At 53.8% G+C, this 14,993-nt stretch overlaps 3 protein-coding genes across 6 annotated transcripts in view; 1 reads left to right on the plus strand and 2 right to left on the minus strand.

Moving 5' to 3' along the window:
* Nucleotides 1-1,312, minus strand: part of ZBTB8A (zinc finger and BTB domain containing 8A) — a 12,395-nt gene extending 11,083 nt beyond the window's left edge. Inside the window, exon 1 of one of the 2 annotated variants that reach the window (XM_017828386.1) lies at nucleotides 1,264-1,312. The gene's annotated coding sequence lies outside the window, so the exon portion shown is untranslated. Of the gene's footprint in view, nucleotides 1-1,115; nucleotides 1,134-1,263 lie in introns of those variants that run through there. The other variant, XM_017828387.1, reaches the window with a different exon arrangement.
* A 1,592-nt stretch (nucleotides 1,313-2,904) lies between these two features.
* Nucleotides 2,905-12,241, minus strand: ZBTB8B (zinc finger and BTB domain containing 8B). Of its 2 annotated transcripts, none has more exons than XM_017828390.1 (4): nucleotides 12,189-12,241; nucleotides 10,476-11,408; nucleotides 7,798-7,976; nucleotides 2,905-6,641 (listed from the first exon to the last, which is right to left on the minus strand). In XM_017828390.1, exons 2-4 carry the CDS (start codon nucleotides 11,404-11,406, stop codon nucleotides 6,315-6,317), a joined length of 1,437 nt encoding a protein of 478 aa, XP_017683879.1. In that variant the 5' UTR covers nucleotides 11,407-11,408; nucleotides 12,189-12,241; the 3' UTR covers nucleotides 2,905-6,314. The 2 variants fall into 2 exon arrangements, with proteins under 2 accessions (XP_017683879.1, XP_017683880.1); XM_017828391.1 differs by lacking the exon at nucleotides 12,189-12,241 and adding an exon at nucleotides 11,997-12,178.
* A 43-nt stretch (nucleotides 12,242-12,284) lies between these two features.
* BSDC1 (BSD domain containing 1) overlaps nucleotides 12,285-14,993 on the plus strand; it is a 7,810-nt gene continuing 5,101 nt past the window's right edge. For both annotated transcript variants that reach the window (XM_017828370.1, XM_017828369.1), the window contains exons 1-5: nucleotides 12,285-12,331; nucleotides 12,997-13,057; nucleotides 13,523-13,639; nucleotides 14,455-14,625; nucleotides 14,738-14,792. In XM_017828370.1, coding sequence (XP_017683859.1) covers nucleotides 12,321-12,331; nucleotides 12,997-13,057; nucleotides 13,523-13,639; nucleotides 14,455-14,625; nucleotides 14,738-14,792 — 415 coding nt within the window. In that variant the 5' untranslated portion in view covers nucleotides 12,285-12,320. The remainder of the gene's footprint in view (nucleotides 12,332-12,996; nucleotides 13,058-13,522; nucleotides 13,640-14,454; nucleotides 14,626-14,737; nucleotides 14,793-14,993) is intronic.

Here is a 14,993-nt window from a genome sequence, read left to right on the forward strand (position 1 = left end):
GCTGTGAGGCTGGATGGGGACTGGATGCAGGATGGGATGCAGGGCTGGATGTGGGGCTGGATGTGGGGTGGGATGTGGGATGGGATGTGGGGTGGGATGCAGGGCTGGCTGTGAGGCTGGATGGGGACTGGATGCAGGATGGGATGCAGGGCTGGATGTGGGGCTGGATGTGGGGTGGGATGTGGGATGGGATGTGGGGTGGGATGCAGGGCTGGCTGTGAGGCTGGATGGGGACTGGATGCAGGATGGGATGCAGGGCTGGATGTGGGGCTGGATGTGGGGTGGGATGTGGGATGGGATGTGGGGTGGGATGCAGGGCTGGCTGTGAGGCTGGATGGGGACTGGATGCAGGATGGGATGCAGGGCTGGATGAGGCACTGGATGTGGAGTTGGATGTGGGGTTGGATGTGGGGCTGGATGTGGGGTGGGATGTGGGGCTGGATGTGGGGTGGGATGCAGGGTTGGATGTGGGGCTGGATGTGGGCTGGGATGTGAGGTGGGACGCAGGGCTGGCTGTGAGGCTGGATGGGGACTGGATGCAGGATGGGATGCAGGGCTGGATGTGGGGCTGGATGTAGGGTTGGATGTGGGGCTGGACGTGGGGCTGGATGTGGGGTGGGATGTGGGGCTGGATGTGGGGTGGGATGTGGGATGGGATGTGGGGTGGGATGTAGGGCTGGCTGTGGGGCTGGATGGGGGACTGGATGCAGGATGGGATGCAGGGCTGGATGTGGGGTGGGATGTGGGGCTGGATGCGGGGTGGGATGCAGGGCTGGCTGTGGGGCTGGATGGGGACTGGATGCAGGATGGGATGCAGGATGGGATGCAGGGCTGGATGTGGGGTTGGATACGGGGTTGGACGTGGGGTGGGATGTGGGGCTGGATGCAGGGCTGGATCCCTGCCGCCCGCGGGGGCTGCGCAGCCTTCAGGCAGCTCCGACGAGACGAGCAGCCAAGAGCCAGCTGCGGCTGCGGCCGCGGCCGTGCCCGTCTCTCCCTCTCATCTCCCCGCTCCGCCCGGGCTCCGCTCTCTCTCGGGCACCGGCATCTACCGCGGCCACCACCACCCAAATCAGCCGCTCGGTGCCCGGGACGCCCGACGGCGCCGGACCCACCGCCCGCTCCCCGCAGCCCTTTGTTGCCGCGCCCGGGGCTGCAAATGGCGCCCGGCCGGAGCTACCGCGACCCCCCCCCTCACCCGCCGCCGCCGCTCCCGGGGTCCCCCTTCCCCGCCCCAAAGCCCCGCCGCCCTTCCCGGCCTACCGGGTGCGTGAGGGAACCGGCGCTCGGGTGTTGCGGGCGCTGCTGCCGCCGCCGCGGGCCGGGGGGCGAGCGGGCGGGTTTCGTGAGGGGGGATCCCCCCGGCCCCGCCTCGGGGCTCGCCGTGCCTTGCAGGCGACGCCGCCGCCGCCTCCTCCTCCTCTTCCCCGCAGCCCCCGCGCCCCGCCAGCCCGAGCAGAAGGGGAGAAGAAACAAAAGGTATTTGCTGACGTGGGCGTTGGACACGGACGCCCGAGGGCTGGGGACACGCAATTAAAGGGGCAACGCACCCCCGTTGGAAGCCGCAGCCTCGGAGCCCGGCCCCGGCCGCGGCGCCCCGCGGGATGTCCCCGCAGGGGATGGGGATGCCCTACAATGCCGCCTTTTCGCACCTTTATCTACAGCGGTGACCCAAATCCTCCCCCTTTTTCTCTCGCGGCTCCCTCCGAAGGACGTGTGACATCTTCTTTTTCTCTGTTGGGATCTGTTATCTCTTGTGTCGGAAAGGCGAAACCTGAACCTCTCACTTTCTCCCCTTCCAAGTTTGGTTATCTTTTTTTTCCTTCCTCTTCTTACCACCAGGGCCTTTTTCCGTGCTTTTCGCACGCCGGTTATATCCCATAAATATTTATTTTCCCATGGAAGCCGTTCTGCCTTAAACCGTGTGCTTTGTGTCCTTTTTGCCCTTCCCTTCCATGAACTGCAGACATTCCATCCAGCCTGGCCTTGGACACTCCCAGGGATGGGGAAGCCACAGCTTCTCTGGGCAACCTGTGCCAAGCTAGGAGGGCACAATTTCTCTGGGCAACCTGTGCCAGGGCCTCCCCACCCTCACAGGTCTCTCTTTCAGAGAACAATTTACAAATGACTCTAAAAAACCCAACATTCTTCTTGCTGGTACAACCTCCTCCCCGGATCATCGAAGAGGGTTCTTTGCTCACCCTCCGATGGCCCTTGGCTGCCCTGCTCTGCTTTCCTGCTTTTCTTCCCCCACAAAAAGTCATTTCCACCAAGGATGGAGACAAGCCTGTGGCCCTCATTCCCCCCGAGTGCTGCAGCACCTCACATCTTCCGTGGAAAAAGATGGAAAACCTGTGTGCTTGCCACGAGATTTATATTTCCTCTTTGAATGAAAACAGTGAAAAGCGAGAAAGGGTTGTTACAGTTTTCACTGACTCAGGATATTCTAAATCAACAGGGAAATACAGTTTTGTTTGTGGATTTTCCAGTATAATTCAAAATTATCTGGAAAGAATATTTGGGAGTCTGTTGCCCCCACGTGCTTTTCCTCCTAGCTCAGGTCAGTGGTTGCTTCCCAGCATGAAAAATGAAAAGCTTTAGAGAGTTTAAAAAGTTCAATTAATATAAAACTACAAAGACTTTGGAAAGCCAAGTCAGTGTTAATAATACAAAAGATTTTCTAAAAAACCCACTTGGCTGGGGTTCAAGTGGACAGGATCCTTTTAAGTCCTTTCCTACCAAGAACCTGATTCTTCTTGCAAACTGTCTGTCCCCAGGAACGGATATACCCATTTTTTAATTGGGTTAATTAAGTAGAGATAGTTATTTTGTAATTTTAATTCCAGAAACTGAAATGTGAGCCTTAATCTAGACACTCCCAGCTTTACTCAGTCAACATCTGAATGGTAAAAAAATCAAAGCAACCCTCTCAGAGAGTTTTATTTTCTAGACAATCAAAAAAAACTCCAGAATGCTCCAAGATCCACAAATATAGTTCAGTCACTCCTACAAATAAGGTTCAGTTTATAAGAATCTGTCATTGTAACTGGACTAAAGGACTTCAGTTATGAAACTGTCTTACAAAACATCAGGAAATCAAATGACCACGTTTGGAAGATTTACAAGGGCTTGCACCAAGAGGTTAAATGAGCTACAAATACCAGTGCAGCATGTATTCCTCCAGTGAAATACAGTGCAATTATGTGCAAAAATACATTAAAATGTACATTCCTAAACAAAGTCAAGTACATCAAGCTAAGACTTGAAGATATGTCGTTCTGCACGGCCTTTAAAAACCTTTGAGAAAGAGATTGCATTAGAAATAACTTTCCTAAAAACATTATTTTTGATTCTTCGTCAAGCACCATTTCAAAACAGCCACATCATTTTCTCAAAGCTTGTAGAGGCTGGATCTACAACGGAAGATTTCAGGGGAAAAAACACCCAAAAAACTAAGTGGAAAGCACGAGAAAAAACAGATTTACATGAACACATCCCCCCCCCCCAGGTCACAAGAATGTGGGTAAACTACATCCTCTTCTACTACAAAGGCCGAAGGACTCCATAGGAAACAAAGCAGCACAACATGACAATTCCAACAGGAAACACGAGTTTGGTGGTGACTTTCCACGTGGAATGTGCACGGCCAACCCCCCCCTCCCCTCACCCCTCACAGCTCCATTCTCTAGGCACAAGACACACAAGAACAATCTCTAAGACCAAAGAAGAGCAGGTTGAAGGAAAAGGTCTCTGCAGACACACCCGCAGCTCTCTCGCAACACTCAGACTTCCCAAGAGGTTGGTTTTCCCTGCTCTGAGTGTCCCCACGGGCTCAGCCAGGAGCTGCATCTTCCCACAGCTGTGGAGCACTGGCCAGAGCCCGGCTGGGCTGATATTCCATGTCTGGTGGCTTCTACCAATATTTACAATGAGGTGGCACCTTCACGACCAGAAATGGGGATGTCTGGTCACCGAACGTCGTTTTGGATCCCTATTTACATTCCACCAGCAAGCGAGTCTCCCAACAAACCCGGATCCCTCGTGTCCCTTTTTCAGGTGCTCTCACATGCACAAGTCCCTCCTTCATCAGACGAGCAGATACCAAACAAACACCCCTCTGATGTTGGAGGGACTCACCAAAAAATCGAGCAGGAGCCCAGAAGTCCCAAAAGACAAGCCCTGGGAGGCCGGAGGTGGCATTTTCAATATTCCAGCAAGATTTACAAGCCCACCTCTGGCTCAGATTTTCAAGAGCACTAAGGACCCCAAAACCACAGCAGGATTTTCAGAGGAGCTCAGCTCCAAGTCTGGCACCTACATAAGTGGTCCCTCTGATGGTTTAAATTCAGATGGACTAAAACAGGGTCTGGAGCAGTGAATTTTGTAAGGGTCTTGCCCCAGTGATGATGTGTCACTGTGACACTGCTCAGCTGCTACAAACTCAAGTTTGCAGATAGATACCCTGGAACAGGGATGACTGAAACTTATCCAATTTGAGGGACAGAAAAATAAAAGCAGCACGTGGTGGTGGGATCTTGCAAAGGTGACACTCATCAAGAACCTGGACTTCAAAACAAGTCTCTTCATCTTCTGCTCTTTTCAGCAGCCACCAGTGAAGTGACTTGTTTAAAAAGAACCTTGTTTCTTCTTTCCTCCTCCCGTCTGATGGGGCAAGTGAACCCTTGTGAGGGCAGAATCACCTCTCACAAGTAAATCCCGACGCTGTGATGGGATTGTTTCACTCGGGATGAAGCCCAATCGTTCTTTTTCAACACGCAAAAGAAAACCATGCAGGGAAAAAAAACCAAAAGGACTGGTTAAATCAGAGGGCCCTTTGCTTTTTTTTTGGGTTTGCCAAGAGCGAAGCCTTTACACGAAAAGCCTCAAGAAACACTGCCTTAAGTGGGAGGAACTGCTCGTCCTTTGTCGGCCAAATCTGTCTGCAGATTTCTGGTCGAGCCTTTGCTCCAGCTAGAAAGACTCACAAAAGTTGCCTTCTCATGAAACACTTACGAACAGCAGAGTAAAGAAGCATTAACAGTCTTATTTCACAGTATATCTCAGTTTTGTCCCTTCCTTAGGGAACAGGAGGTCACCCCTAAGCCAACAGGTGGTGTGTTTTCTTCCAAAGCTTCCCAGCCTGATTTTTTGATAGCTTATATCAACTTGCTACTGGAAAGGTAACAAATCTCACCTCCTTTGAAAACCTTGAGCTATCCCAGCAGAGAAACAGGAGGTTCACAGTGGAGGTGGTTTTTTTAAAAAAAATAAATAAATACTCAGGGAAATTCACACAGCGACATAAACCATGAGAAGGATCCCCAAATTCTAAAAGAAATTATAGTGAAAGGGATTCAAAAAGGGTGTTCAGAGCTCTGTTACAGCAGATCTGGATACTTCACTGCTCCTCAGCCACACCAGCTGTGGATCTACTTTTTAATCTGTCAGTGTCAGAATTCCCAAGGAACCTGCTCGACAGCTTTTAACTCCTGCTGTAAAAGGCTGAAGAGAATTTGGGCATTTCACACTTCTAAACCAAGAGACCAGGCCACCGGACACCATAATTTGCTTAATATTTCTCAAGCCAAGACTACTGATGTCTGAGTGACATTAAAGACACATCTGAAGATCTGCAGCCCGAGCTCTTGAGAGAGGAAGATGCAGTAAAAATTCAGGAAGAGAAACTTGATCTCCAAATTCCTGCGATTAAGGACACGTGAAATACAACTATTCTTACTGTCTATCCCTTCAGCAGCAGCATATTTTTGTTATCCTGGTTTTTCTGCCCTGGTTTCCAGGTCAAACCCAGTCCAAGCAAACACTCCTGGTTTACAGTTTAGGTAATACTGTCCTAACACAGAAGGATCACAGTTTAAAGATTTTAAAAGTCCCAAGGTAAGAGATGTAAACTACATTTCATGTCATCTTCACATGTAAACTACATTTCATGTCATCTTCAGAGAGAAGGTGGTGCCCCTTTCAGGTCAGGGATTGAGGACCACAACAGCACTGTTTGAAGAAACCTGTTATCAAAACAACACAGAGATGTCCCACCACCTGCAAAAACTCAAAACCAGAGAGGCAGAGAAATTGCTCAAGTCCAAGCTCTGCAAACCCCAGACAGGAGATTCTTCACAGATTTCTGGTGCACAGCACTGAAAACTTAAAAACTGTTAAAAATTCCGATTTTCCCCCACCGTTCTGTTAAAAAAAAAAAGGAATAAAAACCAGCACAGTGTCACTAACTGGGGCAAACGTGCAGTTTTCTGTTGCTGCCAGGGGAGGCTCCCAGTGCTCCCTCTCCCCTCCCACTGCTACATCAGCGCTTCCCTGTCCGACAAACTCCTGTGGATCTCCTGCTTGTCATCCCCCTCCTCCTCCTCCTCCTCCTCCTCGTCGGCCGGGTCGTTCTCCTCCCCGGATTCCACGTAGATGGGCCAGTCACTGTCGGGATCCCCCTTCTCCTGGCCCTCAGAGGCCGTTTCCACGAGGCTGAGGTTGATGGGCACGGGGTCCTCGTGGGTGGTGGTGACGCACGTGCAGCTGTCGCAGAGCCCGAAGCGCCGCAGCCCCGGGGACAGGCTGTTGGTGAAGGTCCTCCTGCAGCCCTTGCAGATGATGGGCTTGTTGGAGCGGTGAACCTGCAGGGAAAAAAGGGAGACAAGCTGGGATTAAAAAAAAAAAAAAAAAAAAAAAAAAGCAGCAACCTGCTAGTTTGGAAATATTCCCAGAGTGGGGAAAAGGCTACGCTGGAGCTGACGGGGGGGGTGATCCCACGTTTCCAGACACAAAGGTTTGGGCTATGTAAGACTCATGGAATCAGAGGATGGGTTGGGTTGGGAAGGACCTTGAGCTCATCCAGTTCCACCCCCTGCCATGGGCAGGGACACCTTCCACTAGCCCAGGTTGCTCCAACCTGGCCTTGGACACTTCCAGGGATCCAGGGGCAGCCACAGCTTCTCTGGGCAACCTGTGCCAGGGCCTCCCCACCCTCCCAGGGAAGGATTTCTTCCCAATATCCCATCTAAATCAGATCCTCTAAGTGTGAAGCCATTCCCCCTTGTCCTGGCACTCCGTGCTCTTGTAAAAAGTCCCTCTCCATCTTTCTTGTGGGACACCTTGAGCTGTGATAAGTGATTTCCTCCGGAGGAAGCAGGTTTTTTATTGGGATGGGAAAACAACCATAAATTTGAAGATCCTTATTCTGTCAGAAACTGCAATAAAAAAATATTGTTGTAATCAGCCCAGTGTTTGTGACCCCTGCTTTGCTCCTCTCCCCTTGCAGACCTGAAGGCAAAGATTTCAGTACCCACAGATGAGCAGAATCACCTGGTCATAGAGAGGGTGCAGCTGCCCAGCGACGATGCCCAGTTTGATGCCTCACACTATGACAGTGAGAAAGGAGGTAAGGGCCCAAAGGGGTGGATTTTAACCATATTTTCCTTCCCTTCCCAATAGAAAATTCGCCTTCTCTCAACGTTCAGGCAGCAAGATTCATTTTTACTTCTCAAAGTAAAGTGCCAGGGCCTCCCCACCCTCACAGGGGAGAATTCCTTCCCTGTACCTAACCTAACAGACCAAATATCAAACACCTAATGAACCAAATACCTAAGTTATTGAAGCAAACACCAGTGGCTTAAACTTATTATTAGAAACCTGACAACAGCTAAACTCTCCTGAGATCTGCCTCGCATCGGCAACGGCCGCTTCATCCGGCGTATTTCGGGGAATGCGAGGAAAATGCCAAGAAAACAAGTTCTACAATGAATTTCCCGAGGGACACGGGACCAAACTCACGCTCAGGGCGTGGCTCCGGAGGTGCTCCTGGCGGGTGAAGCGCTTCCCACAGGTCTCACAGGGGTAGGGCCTCTCCCCGGTGTGGGAGCGGATGTGCCTCTTCAGGATCCCCTTCTGCTTGGCCGTGTAAGGGCAGAAGGGGCACTTGTGCAGCTTGATTGGCACAACCAGCACGTCACCTTTAAGGGGGAAAAAGAAAACACACAGAGCAGCGGGTCAGGCAGGGGCAGCACCGCCGGGAATGCTGTGGTGGGTTCCCGTCCTGCTCCCGCAGATCCCAGCCCAGGGAACTGCACCTCCCCTGTCCCTGGGCTGGCTCACCTGGAATTCCCTCAGCCTGTGCAGTTGCAGACACTGGTGCAGCTGCAGATGCCCAAGTGCCTTGGAAATGAGCCTTACACAGCTGATACCCACAACAGGAAAACATTCATTTTATTTTAAGAAGCCTTTAAGTGCCCCAAACCCACTTTTAGTGCGGGGGGGGTCTCTGTTCCATCTCAGCCACAGAAAGTTTCCTACTTCCTTTTTTGTTTTCTTTTAACACAAATTGCAGGTAGGAACACTGCACTGTGCCCCGTGTGGTCTTATATTTAAATGTGGGGAACCCATCTCAAAACATCAACGCTTCTTTCTCCTGCCGTTCACTTCAGCCTTCCTGTTGGGAATAACAACAGGATAAAGGACTCCAGTACATTTGGTGATGGTATTTCACTGTTCCTAAAATCAAAGTACAGGTGATACCCAATTTATGAGGTCAGGTGCAAAAAGAGAATTAAACTTGAAGGTCACATTTTACACCAACGTGAGTATTGCCAGGTTTGTCAGCATCAGCCAGGGGTGAGCTTCCCTTCCAGCAGAAGGGTGGAGATGTGATGCTAAAGGATTAGTTTTCCCTGTTTCAGGCACTGATTCAGGGCCTTGAGCTCTTCCACAAGCAGCTGAGGCTGCAGAACATCCCTTTATTAAGGTTTATCCAACCCACTATCAAAAAAGGTGTGTCTAATATTAATGGCATGTGAGTGAGAGCCACCTCACCCAATTCTGGACCTTCAAAAGGTATTGCTAATCCCTGCTGGGCACTTAAAGCTCCATTAAAAATAAAAACCAAACCCAGTTCTTAATCCTGACTTGCTTCCAGGCTCTCTAGAGGTGCCTGTTTACCCTCCACCTGCTGTGAAGGGGACCAGGATGACAAGAACAGATGTGGACACTCAAAAATATAAGTAGTATTCATCTCCTGTGCCAGCCTGAGTGCACCATTCCTCTGTCAGGACTTTGTATGTCTCATTCCTGGTGCCTTGTGAAAATGCTGAGGCAGCAGCACCACTGAAAGCTGGGAAGAGAAACTCCCATTCTCCTCAATGCTTATGATGTCCTGTTTTAGCTGGGAAACACAAGGAATGCAGGGCTTGGTTTCCTTTCCCTCACTCCCACTTAAAGCACATCTACCACTAACATTTCTACTCCACTGCCAGGACTCCTGGTGTTCTCCATCAAATTCTGTAAGCATCTCCCTTTTTAATGATTTATTAAACAGTTGGGAGATTTTAAGAGAAGAAAAAGAGAAGTTTGTGTGTTTGATGCTCCTGCCTTGCTACACGTTAAAAATTCACAGGCGTGATCTGTGACAGCCCTGAGAGCTTCTGGGGACAGTAAAACTGGATTTTGTGATTTTATCAGCTCCCTGTTTTAAAGCAGGGAGAGAACAGGTCTGTTTTATTGGCTCTAGGGTCACAGAGGCAGGCCTGAGCTGGAGATGACGTGAGCACAAACTTGCTGGGTATGGCAGAGCACCCAGTGCCAGCCCTGTCTGTGCCCAAGGCACTGTGGCATTTGCCACATCCTCACTGTTTGTGGCACCTGCAGTGTGCCAGAGCCACCTCCCGTCTCCACACGGCTGTTTGGGCAAGGCAATTATAAAAAAAAAACCAGATAAAATGCCCAAATCTTTATTGTCCTCTTCAGAGGAAATGCACATGGACATGAGTTTCTTCTTCTCTGGGTCCCTGACACTGCTCCTGGGAGATATTCCTGAGGCATTCCAACAAGTGCTGGGCTTGGGGCAGCAGTGGAACCTCGCTGACCAACAGCTGAAAAGTGAGTTTGCCTCTAAAAAATCTCATCTTTATGCAGCACCACAGAGTTTAAAGCTTTTAAAGGACTTGTAGGTGTTCCTCAGTATTGGATTAAACTGATTTCTGCCCTTTGAAGTTCAAAGCAGGAGCAAAGAGACCATCACCCAGCAGATGTGCTGGCAGGAGCTCCGGTGGGATGAGCTCCTTCTGCTGTGCCAGGTCCTGCAGCAGATCCCTCTTGTGGCAGCTCAGCTCCTCCTGGATTGCTCCTTACAACATGACCATCACAAGAGAAAAAATTCTCTTTAAAAATTCACCTGCCATTCAAAGAGGTCTCAAGTGAGCTTGTTTATTAGAGCAGAATCACCCACACTCAGCTCCAGTTTCTGTTCCAGAGGGGCTGTAAAGCTCTTGGGGATACTCACCTCCCACGGGCTGCACTGAACAAACAAGTACAGCCGCTTTGGAAGTCCACAACAAGAGTTTATTTCACTGTGCCACAACATTCACCGACATATTCCTGAGCAAGAACAGCAGCAACAGGAGAAGTATGGGCACAACTGAGCGGTTTCCTCAGCCTGCACCCCCCCAGGGTCCTCTCACCTGTGTCCTCACCATACCAGTCGCTGTGAATGTCCACCATGGAGCTCATGGCCACCCCTGCGTCCTCCGTCCTGCCCTCAAACCCCCTCACAAAGTGCTGCACCACGTCCTCCTTCCTCTGGGCCGAGCTGTTGCGCAGCAGGGCCTCCAGGAACTGCTTCATGTGGTAGTTGTTGCAGGCCAGGTCCACGGGCTGCCCCTCCTCCATGTGCTCCAGGGACAGCGGGGCAGGATACTGGGGCAGCCTCTCGCCCACCTCCACCTCCCCGTCGTCGTCGGGGTCGAACTCCACCTTGGGTTCCACCCCCCTGGGCAGCGAGGAGTTCACCCCGTCCTGGGAGTCGCCGCCCAGGGGGTCCCTCACCACCAGCTCCAGGGGGTGGCAGCTGCTGCAGTCCCCGCACGGGGGGTCCCGCTGGCAGCCCGAAACCCCTTCCTTATCCTGCAGGGACGAGCCAGGGGCAGGGCACTGTCCCCGGGGGCCGAGGGATGTGCCCTCCCTGGCGGAGCTCCCGCTGTCCGCCTGGTAGAAAGCCGCCTCCCGCTCGATCTTCCTGCAGATGTCCAGGGAGGACCTGATGTAGGTCTTGCAGAAGTTGACCACGTCGGTCATCTGCAGGTAGCTGGCGGCCGACATCACCTCGATCACGTTCTCCCCGCACAGGTCGAGCTTCCCGGAGTACAGGAAGTCCAGGATGACGGAGAAGGCCTCGGAGGTGACGATGTCCAGGGAGGCGGTGCTGTGGCGGCCGCTGTCCTGGATGTAGTGGATGAGCAGCGCTCGGAAGTAGCCGCTGTTGGCGAACAGGATGTTCTTGTGCGCCTTGAAGATCCGGCCCTCCACGATGATGCTGCAGTCGCAGAAGAAGTCCCGCTTGCGCTGCTCGTTCAGCTCCCCCAGCAGTTTGGTGTAGTAGGACTGCACCTCCATGGCTGTGCCGGGAAACACGGGGCACCGTCAGCAACGGGACCCGCGGGGACCCCCGACGGGACACCGGGGATACACGGGGGACAGGGGACATCGGGGACAGGGGGGATACCGGGGACAGGAGACGCAGGAGGGACACACGAGGAACAGGGGGGACACACCGGGGACAGGGGGGACACATCGGGGACAGGGGGACAGGAGGGAAACACGGGGACAGGAGGGAAACACAGAGACAGGGGCAGCAGCACCAGCCCCCGCCCGCGGGAGGCACCGGGGATGCTCCGGGACACCAAGGACCGTCCGCACTGTCCTGCCCGGTACCGAGATCCCTCCCTTCTCCAAGGAATGTCCTGCCCGGTACCGAGATCCCTCCCCTCTCCAAGGACTGTCCTGCCCGGTACACTGGGGGTGTCCGGAACACCAAGGACCGACCCTCCCGGTACCAGGATCCTTCGCTGATCCAAGAACGGTCCTTCCCGCTACCGGGATCCCTCCCTGCTCCAAGGACCGTCCTGCCCAGTACCGGGGATGCCCTGGAATGCCAAAGACCGTCCTCTCCGATACTGGCATCCCTCCCTGCTCCAAGCACCGACCTTCCCGGTACTGGCATCCCTCTCTGTTCCAAGGACCTTCCTGCCCGGTACCGAGGGTGTCCCGAACGTCAAAGACGATTCTTCCCGGTACCAGGACCCCACGGAACGCCAAGGACCATCCGGACTTATCCCGCCCGGTACCGGGATCGCTCCCCGCCCCACGGCCCGTCCCGCCCGGTGTTCCCCGCTCACCTCCGCCCGGTGCCGGTCGCTCCCGCTCCCTCCCGGCCGCCGTACCGGGGCCGCCCCCGGGGCGGGGCAGGAAGTGACGTCATGATGCACGGGTGAGGGGTCGGTAAATATTGGTGACGTCACAGCGCCAAGATGGCGGAGGGGTGAGCGGGGCACGGGCGGGGGGCCGGGATGTGGGGCCGGGATCGGGGCTTCTGGTCGCTGATCCGAGGTCTGACTCGGTGTCTGGGATCTGGGATCTGGAGCTGGGGTCTGGGGCTGGGGTTTGGGCTTGGGATGTGGGCCGGGATCTGGGTCTGGGTTTGGATCTGGATCTGGGATCTGAGGTTTGGACTCGGGATCTGAGTCTGGATCTGGGCTCCGGATCTGGATCTGGGGTCGGGGTCTTGGATCTGGATCTTGGATCAGGGTCTGGGATCTGAGTCTGGGGTTTGGGATCAGCATCTGGGTCTGGGATCTGGGGTTTGGGGTCAAGATCTGGGCCTGGGTCGGGATCTGGGGCTGGGGCTGGGGCTGCAGTTGGGTCTGGGTCTGTGCAGTGTAATCTGGGGGCTGGGTGTGGGCTCTCAAGTCTGGACTGGAGTTCTGGCTCAGGCTCCATGTGTGTGTTTGTCTGCGTGTCTGTGTGTCTGTCTGTGTGTTTGTGTGTTTGTGTGTCTGTCTGCGTGTTTGTGTGTCTGTCTGTGTCTGTCTGTGTGTGTCTGTGTGTCTGTCTGTGTGTTTGTCTGTGTGTGTGTCTGTCTGCGTGTTTGTGTGTCTGTCTGTGTCTGTCTGTGTGTCCTGACGCCGTGTCCCCCCTATCCCGCAGGGAGGACGGGGGCTGGTGGCGCAGTTGGCTGCAGCAGAGCTACCAGGCCGTCAAGGAGAAGGTGGGACCTGCGGGGCTGGAACACGGCCTGGGAGGGCTGGAATTCCAGGAGCTGGGGGCCCTGGATGCTGTGCAGGGATCTCATGGCTCGAGGGAGCAGCACTGGGCTCTGTCACATGAGAATCACTCCCCCAAGCAGGGAGGGCTCTGTGGTGTGTAACTTCCTGCCTGTGGCAGCACTGCTGGTGTTAATTATACACAACACTCAGAACAAGGCTTTTCCCAACCTGTGTTTTTCTATTCTTAGCTTAAAAAAAACATTCCTACTTTAATGGTTTGTGCACAGCAAATCCTGCTGTTATTCTGGTTGCTGTGGTCTTACTCATTACACTGGCGGGGACAAGGGCTCAGCTGGGTTAAAGGCTCTCACACTCCAGTCTTTGTAACATGCTGGGTGTTCCTGGAGTGACCATGGCTTTGCTGGAGAGCGGAAAGGCTCCACAGTTGCTCTGTTGTCTCCTTGCAGTCCACAGAAGCCCTGGAGTTCATGAAGAGGGACCTGGCAGAGTTCACCCAGGTGGTGCAGCACGACACCGCCTGCACCATCGCCGCCACGGCCAGCGTGGTCAAGGACAGGCTGGCGGTGAGTTGGGGGCTGGCAGAGCTGTGGCACAGGGGGAAAAGGGGGTGAGCGGGGTGGTCCTGCCCCCCAGGACACTGGACAAACCCCAGTTGTGACCTTCAGGTGTCAGGTTTTCTCTGCAGGGCAGGTTTGGTGCTGAGCACTGCGTGGGGCTTCCTTGTGGAACTGCTGGAGGTCACGGAGTCATGGAACGGTTTGGGTTGGGAGCTTAAAAGATAATCCAGTTCTACCCCTCTGCCACGGGCAGGGACACCTTCCACTAACCCAGGTTACTCCAACCTGGCCTTGGACACTTCCAGGGATGGGGCAGCCACAGCTTCTCTGGGCAACCTGTGCCAGGGCCTCCCCACCCTCCCAGGGAAGAATTTCTCCCCAATATCTATCTAACCCTGCCCTCCTTCAGCTTTAAGCCATTCCCCCTTGTCCTATCACTCCATGTCCTTGTAGATGAGTAGAGGAAGGTTCCCTGTGGTTCCTCTCTCCCCTTGTGCTGTGTAGGTGGGATCCTGACAATGTCACTGTGCGTGGCACTGGATCTCCCCATGAGCTGTCACCCTCAGCCTCAGCCCTGTAGAGCTACTGCTGTGACAGCCCAGCCCCAAACCAGCCAGTCCCAAACCTGGCTGTGTCCTTCCCATAAAGCCTGGGCTCAGTTCCCTACAAACCTATTACAAATCCTGAGGTAGGAGCCTCCCACCATGCCCTTCCAGCCCAGGCACCTTCTCAGCACTTTTTTGAAGGGAGAGACATCCTGCTTCCTTAAAGGATCCTATCCAGGGACTGTCACTGACCCTGTGCTGGTTCCTCTCTTGAAGAGGACGGAAGGTTCCTCAGGTGCCACCGAGAAGGTGAGGAAGGGGCTGTCAGACTTCCTGGGGGTCATCTCGGACACATTTGCCCCCTCACCAGACAAGACCATCGACTGTGACGTTATAACTCTGATGGCAACACCCTCAGGTACCACCGAGCCCTACGACAGTGCCAAGGTGAGTGTCCCATTCCCAGAGGGAAGCTCGGGGATGTGGAGTCCTGTGCCCTGTCCCTGGGGCTCTGCTGCTGCCCCTCCCCTCACAGCTCTGCCCTGTGTGTCTCTTCCAGGCTCGTCTCTACAGCCTCCAGTCTGACCCAGCCACCTACTGCAACGAGCCTGATGGTATGGGGGGGTCTGGGGGGTGGTCTGGGGTGCTGCCCAGCCCAGCTGGGGGTCTGGAATCCATCTGGAATTCCCCAGAGAGGCTGCTGGCTTGGTCTGCAGCTAGGATCACCAGTCATGGAGAGCACATCTGTCTGTTATGTTAGGGACCAGCTTAGGCTGAATTTCCTGGCCCAGTTTAAACTGGTGCTCTTATGTGGG

The sequence above is a fragment of the Lepidothrix coronata genome, unplaced genomic scaffold (assembly GCF_001604755.1).
Source record: "Lepidothrix coronata isolate B3197 unplaced genomic scaffold, Lepidothrix_coronata-1.0 Scaffold147, whole genome shotgun sequence".
NCBI lineage: Eukaryota > Metazoa > Chordata > Aves > Passeriformes > Pipridae > Lepidothrix > Lepidothrix coronata.

Bases quoted from the DNA above. Each gene is read 5' to 3' on its own strand.
- ZBTB8B (XM_017828390.1), bottom strand. From the start codon at position 11,406: ATGGAGGTGCAGTCCTACTACACCAAACTGCTGGGGGAGCTGAACGAG. The intron at 7,977-10,475 runs GTGAGAGGACCC...TCCCCCTTAAAG, and splicing joins CTGGTATGGTGAGGACACAG to GTGACGTGCTGGTTGTGCCA. The intron at 6,642-7,797 runs GTGAGTTTGGTC...TTTTCCCTGCAG, and splicing joins TCCGGAGCCACGCCCTGAGC to GTTCACCGCTCCAACAAGCC.